The following is a 19,502-nucleotide window of genomic DNA, read 5'->3' on the forward strand; positions in this document are numbered from 1 at the left end:
TATTTTTTCCTTATATCGCTATATATGGCTATAGCAAATTCTTGTTAACACTCTAGAGGCCACATTTATTGTCTGATCTTCAGGAAACTTGGTCAGAAGATTCATCCCAATGATATCTTAAACGAGTTAGAAAATTATGCCGGTTGGTTGAAAAACATGGCCACCAGGGGGCGGGGCATTTATTCCTTACATAGCTATAGTAAAACCTTGTTGACACGCTAAAGGCCACATTTATTTTCTGATCTTCATGAAACTTGCTCAGAAGATTTGTCCTTATGATATTTTGGATAAGGACAAAAACAGTAACTTTTGTTTGAAAAACACTGCTGCCAAGGGGCGGGGCATTTTTCCTTATATGGCTATAGTAAAATCTTGTTAACACTCTAGAGGCCACATTTATTGTCCAATCTTCATGAAACTTGGTCAGAAGATTTATCCCAATTATATCTTGGACGAGTTTGAAAATGATGCCAGTTGATTGAAAAACATGGCCGCCAGGGGGCGGGGCATTTTTCCTTATATGGCTATAGTAAAACCTTGTTAACACTCTAGAGGCCACATTTATTTTCCGATCTTCATGATCTTGCTCAACAGATTTGTCCTAATGATATCTTTGATGAAACCTTTGCTTAAAAAACATGGCTGCCATGGGGGGGGGGGGGGCATTTTTCCTTACCAGGGTATATGGCTATATTTGGCTGTGGTAAAATCTTGTTAACACTCTAGAGGCCACATTTATTTCCAATCTTCAGGAAACATAGTCAGAAGATTCATCCCAATAATGTCTTGGACATATTTATAATCAAAATTCAGCAAGATTTAAGGTAGAGGCAAGCATTTTTAAATTCAAAGTATGTATCTAGTCAATTCTTAAACGTAAGTGTTTTTACTAAGCCTTAAAGTGCTGAATTGAATTTAACTGAATTTTTTTCCAGTGCTGAATTGTTTTAAGATGCAAAGAAGTTTAATTAGTATGTCCCCCTTCGAAAAAGAGGGGGTGTATTGTTTTGCTGGATGACGGTCACTCTGTTGGTCGGCCAATCTATCAGTAGACAAGTTTGTTTCTGATCAATAAATCGTCAATGAATTGACTAATTGTCATGAGACTTAACTCATACATTGGCCTTGGACAGTAGATGACATCTAATAAAATTGGGGTCACTAGGTCAAAGGTCAAGGTCACTTATAACACTTCGTGTGAAAATTGTTTCCAATCAATAACTCATCAACGAAATGACCAATTGGCTTGATACTTCACATGTACATTGACCTTGGCCAGTAGATGACCCCTATTGAAATTTGGTTCAGTTGGTCAAAGGTCAAGGTCATTGATACAATAAGTGTAAAAATCATTTCCGATCAAATAACTTGTCAACTGAGTCACATATTGGCATCATACTTCCCATGTGTATTGGCCTAGGACAGTAGATTACCCCTATTGAAATTGGGGTCACTAAGTCAAAGGTCAAGGTCACTGTTACACACTAAGTTTGAAATCTTTTCAGATCAAAACCTCGTCCACTGATTCACTGATTGACTTGATACTTCCCATTTGCATTGACCTTGGACAGTAGATGACCCATATTGAAATTGGGGTTCAAAGGTCAAGGTCACTGTTACACACTCGGTGTGAAATAATTTCCAATGGATATCTGGTCAACTGCGTCACTGTTTGACTTGATACTTTTCAAATGCATTAGCCTTGGACAGTGGATATCCCCTATTGAAATTGTAGTCAGTTGGTCAACGGTCAAGGTCACTGTTACACATTAGGAGTGAAATTGTTTCCGATCATTAACTCGTCAACTGAATCACCAATTTGCTTGTTGCTTTACATGTGCATTGGCCTTGGACAGTAGATACTCCTATTAGGATTGGGGTCACAAGGTCAAATTTCAAGGTCACTTTTACAGACTAATTGTGAAAATGTTTCCGATCAATAACTTGTCAACTGATTCACCGAATGGCTTGATACTTCTCATGTGCAGTAGATGACTTTTATTGACATTGGGATCACTATATCAAAGGTCATAGTCGCCTGCACAGTAAGGGGGAAAAGCGTTTCTGATCAATAACTAGTAATCGAATCCACAGGTGGTTAGCGTGTGGCTATGATATTAATTAGTGAAAACATCATTTTGAATGATAAGTAATCATATTATAACGAAAAATTAACTTTTCTGAAAAAAAATATTTCACTATCAAATATATATATAACAAGGTATGCAACTCAAAATCACCCCAAAACGGGGTGCATCGCTTTGAACAGCCATATCTTCATCAATTGTGCAGCGATTTTCACGATCTCGGTCTTATTCAACGCAGAAATGAATTTCCTTTCTGGAAATGTATATGTCTTGCAATATTTTTACAAATGCTGGGTCAACTTTCAAGAAATAACACGATACACAACACGCATGACCCAGTTGACAGTGATCATGTATTCTTTATGAATGAAATCTCCAGTTGTAAAGACACACCTCCGCATTGGACCAATGAAATCACTCGTATGTTTAAAATGTCAGTTAGTTGAAATGTATGTAAACAAAGGTTTCAAACGGCGCTGGACAGTTAGTCTTGATGCAGAATGTAACGACAAGAACGGTAATAATGTTTTTTCATACGTTTTATTGAATTATGGTATCGAACTACATGAACTTTGTAGGGAAGTTGCCTTTACTCCGTGAAGATTTCAGTCTTAAAGACAGCATGATCACTGTCAACTGGGTCATGCGTGTTGTGTATCGTGTTATTTCTTAAAAGTTGACCCAGCATTTGTAAAAATATTGCAAGACATATACATTTCCAGAAAGGAAATTCATTTCTGCGTTGAATAAGACCGAGATCGTGAAAATCGCTGCAAAATTGATGAAGATATGGCTGTTCAAAGCGATGCACCCCGTTTTGGGCTGATTTTGAGTTGCATACCTTGTTATATATATATTTGATAGTGAAATATTTTTTTTCAGAAAAGTTAATTTTTCGTTATAATATGATTATTTATCATTCAAAATGATGTTTTCACTAATTAATATCATAGCCACACGCTAACCACCTGTGATCGAATCGACCAATTTGCTTGATACTTCTCATGTGCATTTGCATTGGACAGTAGATGACCCATACCAAAATTGGAGTCACTAGGTCAAATGTCAAGGTGACTGTCATAATAAGTGTAAAACTAGTTTCTAATCAATAACTCATCAACGAATTGACTGATTGGCTTGATACTTCACATGCGCATTGGCCTTGGACAGAAGATGACCCCTAATGATGTTGGGGTCACTAGTTCAAAGCCCTGTTTGTAGGGGCATATGTCTCCGACAGCGGAACACTTGTTTATCTTGTTATTGACATTATGGACCTTAACATAAACTAGCGACTTAACTTGTAATCAAACCCCGTGATGCAATTGTGTCTGCATACAAGTGAATTAAAAAATGATATCCAGCAAAATTCTGCCAGTTCGTTCTGCTTATGTTATCTCTATTAATAAGCAATCAGCCGATTATATACAATCACTATATTATGATGATTGCATGTCATGTATATACAATTCGAATGGCTCTTGAAAGAAAGAAAAATTGTTGAGTTAATCATTCTTTTGACAAGCAACAGTTTGTTATGATATTATTATTTTTATTGCCAATTATAAGTTTCAACTGCCAATGGTGATTTTGCAATCACAAACACTTATATTGGATACATTTTATCTTTGACATTTATTCCTGAAGTTTACACCTACTCGTGACTCATTGTCAACGAATATGTGTATATCACATTTTCATATACAATTATTTCATATGCAGTATAGAAGTAAAAAGTGCTTTATTTAAACTAACAGTTTTTATACGCCCGTATAAAATACGGGACGTATTATGTGAAACCCCTTGGCGGCGGGCGGCGGGCGGCGGGCGGTGGGCGGCGGGCGGCGGGCGGCGGGCGGAAGGCATCACTTTGTCCGGACTCTAATTCAAATTGTATTCATCCGATCTTCACCAAACTTGGTCAGCAGTTGCATCTAGTTGATATCTAGGCCAAGTTCGAATATGGGTCATGCCGGGTCAAAAACTAGGTCATAGGGTCAATAAGTGCATTTTCAAAGGGGCCACTTTGTCCGGACTCTATTTCAAATTGTATTCATCCGATCTTCACCAAACTTGGTCAGCAGTTGCATCTAGTTGATATATAGGCCAAGTTCGAATATGGGTCATGCCGGGTCAAAAACTAGGTCATAGGGTCAATTAGTGCATTTTCAACGGCGCCACTTTGTCCGGACTCTAATTCAAATTGTATTCATCCGATCTTCACCAAACTTGGTCAGAAGTTGTATCTAGACAATATCTAGGTCAAGTTCGAATATGGGTCATGCCGGGTCAAAAACTAGGTCACAGGGTCACTTAGTGTATTTCAAGCATTTAGCATGGTGTCCGCTCTCTAATTGAAGTAGTTTTCATCCGATCTTCACCAAACTTGGTCAGAAGTTGTATCTAGACAATGTTTAGGTCAAGTTCAAATATGGGTCATGCCGGGTCAAAAACTAGGTCACAGGGTCACTTAAACCATTTCAAGCATTTAGCATGGTGTCCGCTCTCTAATTGAAGTAGTTATCATCCGATCTTCACCAAATTTGGTCAGAAGTTGTGTCTAGACAATATCTACATGTAGGTCAAGTTCAAATATGGGTCATGCAAGGTTAAAAACTAGGTCACGAGGTCACTTAGTGCATTTCAATCATTTAGCATGGTGTCCGCTCTCTAATTGAAGTAGTTTTCATCAGATCTTCATCAACTTTGGTCAGAAGTTGTGTCTAGATGATATGTAGGTCAAGTTCAAAAATGGGTCATTTTAAAGTTATCAAGTTGTCCAAAGCCTTAAAACGGGCGTATCTTGTGACAGTTTGGCACTCTTGTTGTGTATATAAAAATTGTCGGACTATCTTTTTTTTTTAAACAAAAGCTTAAAAATAGCATAGTTGCAGTGTGTTAAAAATGAATTAAAACATATAACAACTTGGATAGTTACACATTAACCCTTAAAGCGCTGGAGCTGAATTTTAAAGGCCTTTGCAAACAGTTTGGATCCAGATGAGACGCCACAGAACGTGGCGTCTCATCAGGATCCAAACTGTTTGCTATTCTGATAGTATTCTTTGAAAAAAATCGAAGAAAATGCTAATTTTAGAAATTCTGCAGACGACATTTTAGCAGAAGACAAATTACCCAGCATGCAAAGGGTTAACAAGTCATACTAGTGCCCAATTAACGTGTTCATATGACCCTTTTGTAAGTTCCTAGATTATCATGGTATCATGACATGTCTGACTCCAAAACTGTGGCAGTGAGAATGGGTCTTGGCATGATAATAATTGTTTTGTGTCATCTGCCGTTGAAAAAATCTAAACATGTGCAGTAAATGTTGGAAGATAAACTTTGTATAAGGATATCACAAAAATACAGTTGTATTCTTTATAATCATAAAGATGGTCCAGAGTTTCTGACGCTTTCACCATCTAACATATCCTACACACTGGATGAGAATCAGCGCCTGAATGACATCACCTGCTCAGCCACCTGTTCTCCTGTCCAATGTACTTATGAATGGAGAGAGTCTGGAAGAGGTGCAGTCAGCAGCAGTGGTGTACTTTCACTGGGAACTCTAGTGAGAGGGGAGGCAGGCACCTACACATGTACTGCAAGCAATCCAGGGTCGGCAGCCACAACTAGCAGCCAGCAAATTGCAATCTTGGTCAGATGTAAGTTTTTGCATTCATAGAAGTACTTGTCCATTATAACCTATGAGCATGTTGGTAGCGGCATGATGTCAAACCTCTGAATTTGTTTTCATTGCAACTATACATCTGTATTATCGATGCAGTTTACACTATTTGACAACATTATTTCAGAATCAGACTAGTAAGAATCGTACTGATTTATTATGCCCCCCTTCGATGAAGAGGGGTATATTGCTTTGCTCATGTCGGTCTGTCGGTCGGTCGGTCTGTTGGTCTGTCCACCATGTGGTTGTCAGACGATAACTCAAAAACGCTTGGGCCTAGGATCATGAAACTTCATAGGTACATTGATCATGACTCGCAGATGACCCCTATTGATTTTGAGGTCACTAGGTCAAGGTCACGGTGACCAGAAATAGTAAAATGGTTTTTGAATGATAACTCAAGAACGCATATGCCTACGATCATGAAACTTCATGGGTAGATTGATCATGACTTGCAGATGACCCCTATTGATTTTAAGGTCACTAGGTCAAAGGTCAAGGTCACGGTGACCCGAAATAGTAAAATGGTTTCCGGATGATAATCAAGAACGCATACGCCTAGGATCATGAAACTTCATGGGTAGATTGATCATGACTCGCAGATGTCCCCTATTGATTTTGAGGTCACTAGGTCAAAGGTTAAGGTCACGGTGACCCGAAATAGTAAAATGGTTTTCGGATGATAACTCAAGAACGCATACGCCGAGGATCATGAAACTTCATAGGTAGATTGATCATGACTTGCAGATGAACCCTATTGATTTTGAGGTCACATGGTCAAAGGTCAAGGTCACCAGAAATAGTAACATGATTTTCGGATGATAACTCAAATACGCTTTTGCCTAGGATCATGACACTTCATAGGTACATTGATCGTGACCCGCAGAGGACCCCTATTGATTTTCAGGTCACTAGGTCAAAGGTCAAGGTCACAGTGACAAAAATCGTATTCACACAATGGCTGCCACTACAACGGACAGCCCATATGGGGGGCATGCATGTTTTACGAACAGCCCTTGTTTTGGCATTATTTTATTATTATTAGCAAACAGGCTAGCTGGCCAAAGATGTGCTTATATCAGTACTCTTCCATATTTCAATTCGCCTTCGATATCAGCTATTATAGATTGTGTGCGTATTTCAGTTTTTAGCTCGGCTGTTTTGGGAGAAAACCTGAGGTATTGTCATATCCTGTTCGTCGTCAGCCGTCCCCCGTAGGCGTCGTGCTTAAACCTTAACATTTGCGCTAAAATCAAAGTGCTTTCACCTACAATTTTGAAACTTCATATGTAGATGCACTTTGATGAGTTCTACATGCCACTCCCATTTTTGGGTCACTAGGTCAAAGGTCAAGGTCACTTTGACCTCTAATATAAAACTTTAACATAGGCTCTAAAGTCAAAGTGCTTCCGCCTACAACTTTGAAACTTCATATGTAGATGCACCTTGATGAGTTCTACACGCCACACCCTTTTTTGGGTCACTAGGTCAAAGGTCAAGGTCACTGGGACCTCTAATATAAAACTTTAACATAGGCTCTAAAGTCAAAGTGCTTCCACCTACAATTTTGAAACTTCATATGTAGATGCACTTTGATGAGTTTTACACGCCACACCCATTTTTGTGTCACTAGGTCAAAGGTCAAGGTCACTGTGACCTCTAATATAAAACTTTAACATAGGCTCTAAAATCAAAGTGCTTCCACCTACAACTTTGAAACTTCATATGTAGATGCACCATGATGAGTTATAAACGCTACACCCATTTCTGGGTCAATAGGTCAAAGGTCAAGGTCACTGTGACCTTTAAAAAAAATTCTGACAAGCTTTCGCAGCCGAGCGTGGCACCTGTTATGCGGTGCTCTTGTTATAATGATGTGACTTTGGGTGTGTGAGTTTTATGTTAGTTGGCTTTAGGACTGAAACAGTACATAAACATCCTTTATTAATAGTCAGAACTACTTAATGCGCACCATGTTCATGATCAGATTTGGTTGACAGAGTGTGTTGTTCGTTATAACATGTAACATAAGTACACACTAGATGTCAAAATTATTGCCCAATCTTTAATGACCTTGTTCAAAACATGGCTACTATGGTATATATTAATGTTTGAAGATAAGTGAAAAATAAATTTGCAAGGTCAACTTCAGGATAAGGCATTCTTGGCCAGTTTGATGAGCAACTTGGATCATATATGTCATCATTCTTTATTGATTAGCAGAATTAAATACTTTGATTTCAATGTGTTATCACTAAAAGGATACACTCATACACTTACCTGTTTGTTATTAGCAACAACTGAATTAATAGAACTAAATACTTAAATGTATTACTTTCCTCAAAACTTGTGTGATAAATAAATGAAAACTTACCATATTAAAATCTTTTCTCAGAATAAGTTTTTGTTCTTATCTGTGCATGTTGTATTCCAGGTATCATTCAGAACTTTCTGTAAATAATACTCACTGAAATTGTTTTGATATATGTCTTTTTATAATTTGGACCATAACATTTTCATGGATCTTGTTTATTAAGCATGTTTATCCTCATAATCTCAAAGAAGCATAAGCCTGTTGTACATACGGATAAACATAACTTAAGAAATTTTGTTGGAATTGTTTGTTTTACCCAAATTGCAGCACTTAAAAGTAGTGACTTTGAACATTTTGAAACAACCAAGCAACCGATTGGGTTCAATGCGTTACAGCAATTTGTATCACAAAGAAACATATCACCATGTAACAGGCTCTCAGTCCATTGTGTAGTTTTGTTATTGTATTCATCCACAGACAGTTTGTGTGCTGAATGTGAAGCCAATTGGTTGACAAGTAAATAAGTATATTCTACAGATGGCCCAGAGTTTGTTAAACTGTCTCCATCTAACACATCCTACACATTGGATGAGAATCAGCACCTGAATGACATCACCTGCTCAGCCACCTGTTCTCCTGTCCAATGTACTTATGAATGGAGAAAGTCTGGAGGAGGTGCAGTCAGCAGCAGTGGTGTACTGTCACTGGGAACTCTAGAAAGAGGGGAGGCAGGCAACTACACATGTACTGCAAGCAATCCAGGGTCGGCAGCCACAGCTAGCAGCCAGCCATTTGGGATCTCGGTCAGATGTAAGTTGTCAGGATGTTTGTTATTCCTTGCCAGAGGCAGAGGGATATTGTTATGGCGTTGTCCTCATGTCCTTCCTTCCTTTTCAAACTCTTTGGTATCCGATTCCATATCTAGCATTTGTTTGGGCTGATTTCATTGAAACTTGTTGATCATCAACTCCTTTTACAAATAACGGTGTTATGGATGCGCCTTTTTGTGTCTTATGCAACATTTTGGAACTGATTAACAGATTTCATTGACACTTGATATGAATCTTTATTAACCAGGTTTTCCGAAGGAAAAAACTGGTTATTAGATTGGCGAATGCGGGCGGGCTGGCTGGCTGGCGGGCGGGCGGAACAAGCTTGTCCGGGCCATAACTTTGTCGTTCATTGTGAGATTTTAAAATCATTTGGCACATTTGTTAACCATCATTAGACGGTGTGTCGCGCGAAAAAATTACGTCAATATCTCCAAGGTCAAGGTCACACTTTGAGTTCAAAGGTAAAAAATAGCCATAAATGAGCTTGTCTGGGCTATAACTATGTCATTCATTATGAGATTTTAAAATCATTTGGCACATTTGTTCACCATCATGGGACGGTGTGTTGCACGAAAGAATCACGTCAATATCTCCAATGCCAAGGTCGCCATGACTAAAAATAGATTTATTTTAAAACAAACTTACAAAGGGGGTTAATTTTGTTTGTTCATTTCAAAAGTTCAGTTTGAGTTGTCTCCCTTTATCAGATTTTTTTTCACAATGAAAACCTGGTTTTGTGACAATTTTGTCCCTTGTATGAACAAGAGGATGATGCAAGCCATATTGTGATGCAAACAATTTCTCAATAAGGGACTATTGGGCATATTTTACTTGAAAATACCCTTATTATATAGGATTTTTTTCTGTCGTAATCTTTAAATTAGCCAGTTTTTCTCAATCATTGCTTTTGAGTCACATAACTCTTTAGGCAAGGTCAAGGTCACACATTGAGGTCAAAGATCACAAATTTAATGAATTATTCATAATTTTGCCTAAACTTCACTTTGCATTAACAATGATATTTTTTTGCCAAAATTACTGCAGATATTGGGCTGCTTCCCAATCGCAATAATCAACTTTTTTCCCAAAAATCTGACCAAAATGTCCCCCCAAAATGCCAAATTTTCCCAATAAATGCAATAAGATTATAATGTTATTCAGCAATAATTTCGAAGAACGTGTACCAATAGAACGTGTCAAGTTGTTGCCAAACGACAACTGCCTTATGTATTGGTTAGCGAATGTATTCGAATATATACGATTTTACCCTGTTATCCACACATCTCTATATTGCGGAGGAAACTGGCCATAGTCGATGTATCACGATTGAGCACGCCTGTTTTTAAGACATTGTCCAAGATTGTTGCACGTAGAAAAGAAATTACGATGAACAGCGAAAAATGATGAATAACATTCAAATTAACAATGGATATCATATGGTTATCAGGGAATAATTTAATGGGTGTGTAAATTAATGCTAAAGACTACATTTGAGATGTAAACAACAAATAAAAAAAAATTAGAAATCTGCACAGCGAATGTGTGTCACGGACACCAATGCTAGAAAATTGGAGTTCAGTCTACTCGCAAAGTTAAAGCATTTAAGATGAGTATCGTTCAAAAATGGAAAGAGATAAACATGTTTTTTTTATTTATATGTTAGTGGATCTGTGTATAATGACATTCAATTGCATATTCTGCTGTATGATAATTATGTGTCACGATGTACAGTTTGCTGAAAAACTGAAGATGTCAAATGTAAGATATTGAAAGGTAAACAAATTGAATCTATTACTTTAACTCCGTTTAATACATCATTAACTCAACAAGAAAACTAAAGTGTGCTTGTTAATATGTATTAATGTTTTCCCGATATGAAATTTAATCAAAGCAATTACTGTTTTAAACTTAAAGAGGTTAAGATTAAATGGTGTATTTAAAATGATAGATCATTGCAAGTTTAATATACGTATGAAAGGGTATTCACTAAACATTGTCTTCGTTGTAAGAAGAAATTAAACCAGCACTTAATAATATAAAAATGCTGTCAAACATGCACTTAAAAAAAATTTAATTCTGTAACTTTTAATCATGTTTATAATGCTTCTTTTTTCCAAATTGCATGGTTTTTATTGCCCTATTTTTCCCAATTTCATGGTTTATCGCGCTAATTTACCCAATCCAAATGGCACAGGCTGTAACAAAAAAATAAATAAAATAAAAGCCCAAAAAATCACTGATCAATGAATTATGTAATAAATGTTAAGCTCACCTGAGCACAATGCGCTCATGGTGAGCTTTTGTGATTGCCTTTTGTCTGTCTTGCGTCTTCTGTCGTGCGCCGTCAACATTTTCCTTGTTAATACTCCAGAGACCACATTTATTGTCCAATCTTCATGAAATTTGGTCAGAAGATTGGTCTCAATGATGTCTTGGAGGAGTTCGAAAAGGGTTACGTTTGCTTTAAAACATGACTGCAAAGGGGCGGGGCAGTTTTCCTTATATGGCTTTTGTAAAACCTTGTTAACACCCTAGAGGCCACATTTATTGTCCAATCTTCATGAAACTTGGTCAGAAGATTTATCCCAATAATATGCACGAGTTTGAGAATGATGCCAGTTGGTTGAAAATCATGGCCGCCAGGGTGCGGGGCATTTTTCCTAAAATGGCTATAGTAAAACCTTGTTGACACTGTAGAGGCCACATGTATGTCCAATCTTTATGAAATTAGATCAGAAGATTGGTCTCAATGATATCTTGGATGAGTTCGAAAATGGTTACGTTTGCTTGAAAAACATGGCTGCCAAGGGGCAGGGCATTTTTCCTTATATGGCTATATGTGGATAAAATAAAATCTTGTTAACACTCTAGGGGCCACATTTATGGTCTGATCCTAATGAAACTTGGTGAGAAGATTCATCCCAATAATTTCTTGGATGAGTTCGAAAAAGATGCCGGTTGGTTGAAAAACATGGCCGCCAGGTTTCGGGGCATTTTGCCTTATATGGCTATAGTAAAACCTTGTTTACACTCTAGAAGCCACATTTATTTTCTGATCTTCATGAAACTTGCTCAGAAGATTCGACCCAATGATATCTTGGATGAGTTCAAAAAGGTAACCTTTGATTGAAAAACATGGCTGCCAAGGGCGGGGCAGTTTTCCTTATATGGCTATATATGGCTATAGTAAAAGCTTGTTAACGCTCTTGAGGCCACATGTATTGTCCAATCTTCATGAAACTTGGTCAGAAGATTCATCCCAATAATATCTTGGACGAGTTCGAAAATGATGCCGGTTGTTTGAAAAACATGGCCGCCAGGGTGCGGGGCATTTTTCCTTATATGGCTATGGTAAACCTTGTTCACACTCTAGAGGCCACATTTACTTTCCAATCTTCATGAAACTTGGTCAGGAGATTTGTCTGAATGATATCTTGATTGTGTTTGAAAATGATTTTGGTTTCTTTAAAAACATGGCCACCTGGGTGCGGGCATTTTCCCTTATAAGGCTTTGTATGGCTTTTGTAAAACCTTGTTAACACTTTAGAGGCCACATTTATTGTCCAATCTTCATTAAATATGGTCTTTGTCTTATTGATATCTTGGATGAGTTCGTAAATGGTTATGTTTGCTTGAAAAACATGGCTGCCAAGGGGTGGAGCATTTTTCCTTATATGGCTATATTTGGCTATAGTAAAATCTTGTTAAAACTCTAGAGGCCACATTTATAGTCCGATCTTCATGAAAATTGGTCAGAAGATTCATCCCAATAATATCTTGGACAAGTTCAAAAATGATGCCGGTTGGTTGAAAAACATGGCCACCATGGGGGACATGGCATTTTTCCTTATATGGCTTTAGTAAAATCTTGTTAACACTCTTGAGGTAACATTTATTTTCCGATCATCCTGAAACTTGGTCAGAAGATTTGTCCCAATAATATCTTGGATGAGTTCAAAAATGGTTTTGGTTGCTTTAAAAACATGACCACCAGGGGCGGGGCATTTTTCCTTATATGGCTATATATGGCTATAGTAAAACCTTATTAACACTCTTGAGGCCACATTTATTGTCCAATCTTCATGAAATTTGGTCAGAAAATTGGTCTCAATGATATACCTTGATGAGTTTGAAAATAATTTTGTTTGCATGAGAAACATGGTTTCCAAGTGGCGGGGGATTTTTCCTTATATGGCTAAAGTAAAATCTTGTTAACACTTTAAGGGCCACATTTACTGTCCAATCTTCATGAAACTTGGTCAGAAGATTCATCCCAATAATATCTTGGACCAGTTCAAAAATGATGCCGGTTGGTTGAAAAAAAAATGGCTGCCAGTGGGCGGGCATTTCTCCTTATTATAGTTGTCGAAAAAAAAATCAGAGCGGATATAGTGATAAGTCCCGTTCGTCTGTCTGTCCGTCTGTCGGAAACTATGTCCGGAGCATAACTCCAAATCTTTTCATGGATTTACTGTAATCTTAGAATATAAACAGATGGCAACTAGAAGAAGTGCAGTGACAAAGAACCATAACTCTGTCTACCTTAGTTTTTGAATTATCTCCCATTTTATATAACTTTAAAGTTAATTTTTTTCTGGAGCATAACTCTAAATCTACTGAAGGGTTTACTTGAAACTTGAAATATAAACAGATGGCAAGTGCAGTGGCTAAGAACCATAACTCTATCTACTTTAGTTTTTGAATTATCTGCCTTTATTTAATTTCAAGGGAAATTTTTGTCCAGAACATAACTCTAAATCTACTGAAGGGATTTACATGAAACGTTGAATATAAACAGACGGAAAGTAGGAGAAGTGCAGTGACTTAGAACCATAACACTATCTACCTTTGTTTTTGAATTATCTCCCTTATTTAATTACAAAGTAATTTTTTGTCCATAGCATAACTCTAAATCTACCAAAGGGATTAACTTGAAACTAGAAATATAAACACACTCTTTCAGCCATTGTTTTCAATTATCTTCCTTTATTTGTTTTACAAATATTATTCTACTCGCTAAAACAAATGTTGTCATACAAGCAAACACACTTCGGCGGGGATTTGGCACTACTGTGACAAGCTCTTGTATGGCTATAGTAAAACCTTGTTAACACTCTAGAGGCCACATTAATTTTCTGATCTTCATGAAACTTGGTCAGAAGATTTGTCCCAATAATATCTAGTTATCTCAGGTGAGCGACTTTGGGCCTTTCATGCCCTCTTGTTTATACCTTTTTAAGCTTAGGTGAGCTTTTCTAATTGGTCTTTGTCCGTCGTCTGTCCGTCCGTCTGTCCGTCGTCTGTCTGTCCACATTTGTTCGTAGACACTCTAGAGGCCACATTTCTTGTCTGATCGTCATGAAACTTAGTCAGAAGCTTTGTCCCAATGATACCTCGGTCGAGTTCGAAACTAGGTCATGCCGGATCCAAAACTAGGTCACTTGGTAAAAAAAACAAAAAAACTTCTAAACACTGTAGAAGTCACATTTCATGTTCAATCTTCATGTTACTTTGTCAAAATGTTGTCTTAATGATATGTTGGTTGAGTTTAAAAGTGGTTTTGGTCCATTGAAAAAAATGGCTGCCAGTGGGCGGGGCAGCTTTACTTATTTGGCTATAGAGAAACCTTGTAAACACTCTAGAGGCCACATTTATTGTCTGATCTTCATGAAACTTGGTCAGAGGATTTGTGCCAATGATTCCTTGATCGAGTTTGAAACTGGGTCATGCTGGGTCAAAAACTAGGTTAAAAAAAAGAAAAACCTTGTAAACAATGTAGAAGTCACATTTCATGCCCAATCTTATGTAACTTTGTCAAAATGTTTGTCTTAAAGATATGTTGGTTGAGTTCAAAAGTGGTTACAGTCTGTTGAAAAACATGGCTGCCATTGGGCGGGGCAGTTCCTTATTTGGCTATAGAGAAACCTTGTGAACACTTTAGAAGTCACAATGAAATTGAGTCAGAACATTTGCTTTCTAGATACGAGAGTTGAGTTCGAAATATGGTTCCAGTTCGTTGAAGAACATGGCTGCAAAAGGGGGGGGGGGGGTTGGTGGGGAGCATTTCCCTTATATTTATATAGTAAAAATAGCGTGTGAACACTCTAGATGTCACTTTTTTTGCCCAATTATCATAAAACTTTGTGAAAACATTGGTTTTATTTATATCTCAGATGAGTTTGAAAATGGTCCTGATCTGTAACATGGCCGCCATGGTGGTGGGGGGGTGGCAGTTTTCCTTATATGACTATAGAGAAACCTTGTGAACAATCTAGGTGTCACATTTTTTGCCTAATCATTGTGAAACTTAGTCAAGACATTGGTTTTATTGAAATCCCAGACAAGTTAGAAAATGACTCAGATCGTTGAGAAAAACATACTTTTTAGCTCACCCGATTGCTCGGGTGAGGTTTTAGGATCTGTCTTTGTCCGTCTTCCATCCGTCCACATTTGGTTTGTAAACACTCTAGCATTCACATTTCTCAAGCATTCTTTATCAAAAGTGTTGAGAAGCTATATGGCCTCAAGATGTCAGTAAAGTTTGATAATGAGCAATATCGCATAAAAAATGCCAGCATTATTGCCCTTAGATTGTCATAATTTTAATGATATTATACAAAATACTTGTAAACACTAGAGGTCACAATTTTGTTTCAGATTTTATGAATCTTGGTCATAATATTTATTTTTGTAAGCAAAGTTTGATGTTTGGTCATGAGGGGTCAAAAATATAGGTCACCAGGTCAATTCTTACAAAAACTTGGTAATCACTCCATACGCCAGAGTTTTGGTTCAATAATGATGAAACTTGACCAGGCTGTTTGTCTGGACAATATCTAGGTCGAGATTGACGTTTGGTAATTTGGTTACAGAATCTAGGTCATGGAGTCTAATCTTACTTAAACCTTGTAAACACACTAGAGGCCATAGTTTGGTCCAATAATGATGATATGATTAACGTATGATTTACTATTATAGATGGTCCAGATGATGTAAAACTTAGCGTGCCATCTGAATACATCGTCACAGAAGGACAAGTGGTTTCCAATGTGACATGCTCATCCGACTGCTGGCCACAATGCACTTACACATGGAGGAACATGACATCTGGAACAAACATCACATACACAGGACTGCTCATCATGCGGCAAGTTGACAGATATGCAGCAGGGAGTTATGTGTGCGTTGCTCATAACCCTGGATCCAGTCATACAAAGAACAATTCTACAAAGTTAGTTGTTTATTGTAAGTAAGTCTTATTGATTGACAGTTGATTATTTTTTATGAAATTTGGTTGTAAATTGTAAGTAAGTCTTATTGATTGACAGTTGATTATTTATGTATGAAAGGATAAGAATTTAAAATACTTAAGATATTTGACACATATAGATATTTAACAAAAGGCTACTAAGTTTATTGGTTATAAAGTAATATTGTTATTCATTCTGCATATGTATTAATTACTTACACTTACAGGTGCATGCAATAATTATTTCATTTCATGCATGCTTATCTAATATAAATATATATTGATTGTTTTATATGGATTTTGAATAACATATCCTTGATAATTATTTTTATTTATATGGTTCTTGCATAAGGTATGCATGTCTTTTCATCCATCAATTTGTCTATTACACAGCAATTGCACTTAGCTAATTTCAATCTGCTTAAAACAGTACATTTCCTTAATTGTTTGCCAGCTTTCATACAAACTAATTCTGGCATGAACAAAATGTCAGTGCATTATCATCAATCTTGGAGCATCATATCCTATCAATTGGAAGCTTTACACAGAGATCTATTTTTTATTTGAAATTTTGTTGTATAGACTGCTAAGTTGGCTCTTACATGTACTTTAAGTGCCTAGTCTCATCCCAATATTCCGTCAGTAGTCAAAGAGAGAAGTTCTTAAAATAAGTCATGTATTCCCCCTTAAGCTTAATTGAGCATGGAACACTCAATGATCTATTTGTAAATTGGGTCCATCCTTTGTCCTGTTTTGTGTCCAACATTTATTGTCTAATTATAATACCCGTACACAGTTTGGTAGGGAATATATTTGAATCTCTGTTGGTTAGTTGTCCATGGTTTGGCCATGCATAATGTTTGTAGAGCAAACTTCTACTACATGTCTCAAGTGATAAATTGAAGCTTGAAGTATGTATTCACCATGAATTGTAGATTTGTAAAAAGTTTTTCATTCCATGTGATGCACACGTAACCTTGAATATTTTTATGGCAGATTACTAGAAAGTTTGAAGTTTACGGAAAGAACAACTGCATTATTCCACAAGAAATAGACCCTTATCTCAATGAGCCAAAATTGATAAGAGGGCAAAATCACGTGACTTGCAGAATTCCAGAACGAGGCTGAACGTGTATCCATTTATAATAGGTCCACGCAACACCGCATCTGACTTCAACCATTCACTCTTTTGAACAGTCTGCAACGTAATGATATTGTCAAAACAAGATGAGATTGTCTGAATCAGTAGTTATATAGTTATATATACTTCCCATTTTTATAGTTAATGCAGTACTTGTTTCAATAATCTTGTTTATTGATAGATCTGTGGTTTTATATCCCCTGTGTTCAGCACAAACTCATTCTATTGTTGTGATCAGATACTGTGCCAACAAATTTAAAATAACAACATGTTTTCATAAGCCACGGGCAGCATATGTCTGGTCATAAAACACAATTTATGAAACCTACATGCAGACATGTTTTCTTCTAGTAGTATTATTGAGTAGACATTTCTAGATCTAATTTAACGCCAAATACTCAACTTCAAAATAAGTTGTCCTTACAGATTGTCAGAAACTAAATACTTTATAGATAAAAGCCAGTTTAATTATAATTATAAAGTGAATGACAGGCATTTATTTGTTCCTACACTAATTTTGACAGAGGTGGAGATTCATTCATACCTTATTTTTACAATCTGAACAGCAGTTCCTACATTATTTTGACAGTCTTGACTTTGGTTCTTACATAATTGCTATACTGGTCATTATAATCACATGTTATCCACATAAATATTACAATCTAGGCAATTTTTAATAAGAATTTGTATTATGTCATTATTAGCTCGACTATTATATTTGAAATATATATAGTGGAGCTATCCTACTCACCCCGGCGTTAGCGTGAGCGTGAGCGTGCAAATGTTAAAATTTGTGTACCACATTGTATTATTTTCTATGTCCCTTGACATATTGCTTTCATATTTTGCATACTTCTTAACCAACATGACCCCAACCTATTTACAAGAGCAAACAACTGTATCAAACATTTTGTAATAATTATGGCTCTTTTTCTACTTAGAAAATGCGTATTATTGATAACTCTATGTTAAAGTTTGCGTACTACCCCAAATACTTGCTATATCCCTTGACATATTGCTTTCATATTTTGCATACTTCTTGACCAACATGACCCCAACCTTTAAACAAGAGCAGACAACTGTATCAAGCATTTTGTAAGAATTATTGCCGTTTGTCCACTTAGAATATGCATATTATTGATAACTCAATGTTAAAGTTTGCGTACCACCCCAAATATGTCCAATGTCCCTTGACATATTGCTTTAATATTATGCATACTTCTTTACCAACATGACCCCAACCTATAAACAAGAGCAGACAACTGTATCAAGCATTTTGTAAGAATTATGGCCCTTTTTTCACTTAGATGCATATTCTATGTTAAAGTTTGTGTACCACCTCGAATATTTCCTTTGTCCTTGACATATAGCTTTTGCATACTTCCTTACCAGCATGACCCCCAATTAATAAGCAAGAGCAGACAACTGTATCAAGCATTTTGACAGAATTATTGCTCCTTTTATGCTTAGATAATTGAACATATTTTTTTTAAGTTTTGTTTTTTGGTCCATTTCACTCCTTAAGTATCATAGCTATTGCTTTTTGTACTTGGAAAACTCGCTAACTATCGTAAGGGGACTGTACAGGGCAAGTTGCATGACTCTGGTTGGCTTTTTAACGGAATTATGGCCCTTTTATGTCTTTGTAAATTTTAATATTTTGTTAAATTTTGTGCTTAGATCCACTTTACTTCTAAAGTATCAAGGCTTTTGCTTTCAAACTTCAAATACTTTCTTACTATCCTGATGTTACTGTACCTGGCAAGTTGAATTTGACCTTGACCTTTGAATGACCTTGACTCTCAAGGTCAAATTAATAAGTTTTGCTTAAATTGCCATAATTTCTTGATTTATGATCACATTTGATTCATACTTTGATAAAACAACACTTACCTGACATACCACAATGGACTCCACCTAAACCATCCCCCACGCTCCACCCCAGAATCCCCCCCCCCCCCCCAATTTTTTTCTTTTTTCTTTTGTTTCTTTTTTTTGAAAGATCATTTTATTAAATGACCACACACCCACATTATACCCCCCTTTTCATGATGACTTACGTTATACTGTCAAGCACTCAAATAGTCGAGCGCGCTGTCCTCTGACAGCTCTTGTTAAATTGTGTGCTACATTTCATATTTGTATCAAGTTCAAGTTTAAGATTTTTTTGTGAGCATGAGAATGATA

At 36.7% G+C, this 19,502-nt stretch overlaps 1 protein-coding gene and 1 long non-coding RNA gene across 2 annotated transcripts; both read left to right on the top strand.

The window, feature by feature from the left end:
• Positions 1–3,936: 3,936 nt before the first annotated feature.
• Positions 3,937–4,674, top strand: LOC127860280 (uncharacterized). Its single transcript, XR_008039670.1, has 2 exons — positions 3,937–4,387; positions 4,545–4,674. It is a non-coding gene; the product is annotated as an uncharacterized LOC127860280 (long non-coding RNA).
• Positions 4,675–5,415: 741 nt separating this feature from the next.
• LOC127859770 (hemicentin-1-like) lies at positions 5,416–16,178 on the top strand. Its single transcript, XM_052397277.1, has 3 exons — positions 5,416–5,755; positions 8,630–8,902; positions 15,904–16,178. Exons 1-3 carry the CDS (start codon positions 5,416–5,418, stop codon positions 16,176–16,178), a joined length of 888 nt encoding a protein of 295 aa, XP_052253237.1.
• The last annotated feature ends 3,324 nt before the right edge of the window (positions 16,179–19,502 follow it).

Source organism: Dreissena polymorpha, chromosome 15, assembly GCF_020536995.1.
Source record: "Dreissena polymorpha isolate Duluth1 chromosome 15, UMN_Dpol_1.0, whole genome shotgun sequence".
In the NCBI taxonomy this organism is placed as follows: domain Eukaryota; kingdom Metazoa; phylum Mollusca; class Bivalvia; order Myida; family Dreissenidae; genus Dreissena; species Dreissena polymorpha.

What these genes read in the sequence shown, in the direction of transcription:
- LOC127859770 (XM_052397277.1), top strand. Translation starts at nt 5,416, where the DNA reads ATGTTGGAAGATAAACTTTGTATAAGGATATCACAAAAATACAGTTGT. An exon ending in AATTGCAATCTTGGTCAGAT is followed by an intron (nt 5,756 to 8,629) that starts GTAAGTTTTTGC and finishes TATATTCTACAG; the next exon opens with ATGGCCCAGAGTTTGTTAAA. An exon ending in ATTTGGGATCTCGGTCAGAT is followed by an intron (nt 8,903 to 15,903) that starts GTAAGTTGTCAG and finishes TTACTATTATAG; the next exon opens with ATGGTCCAGATGATGTAAAA.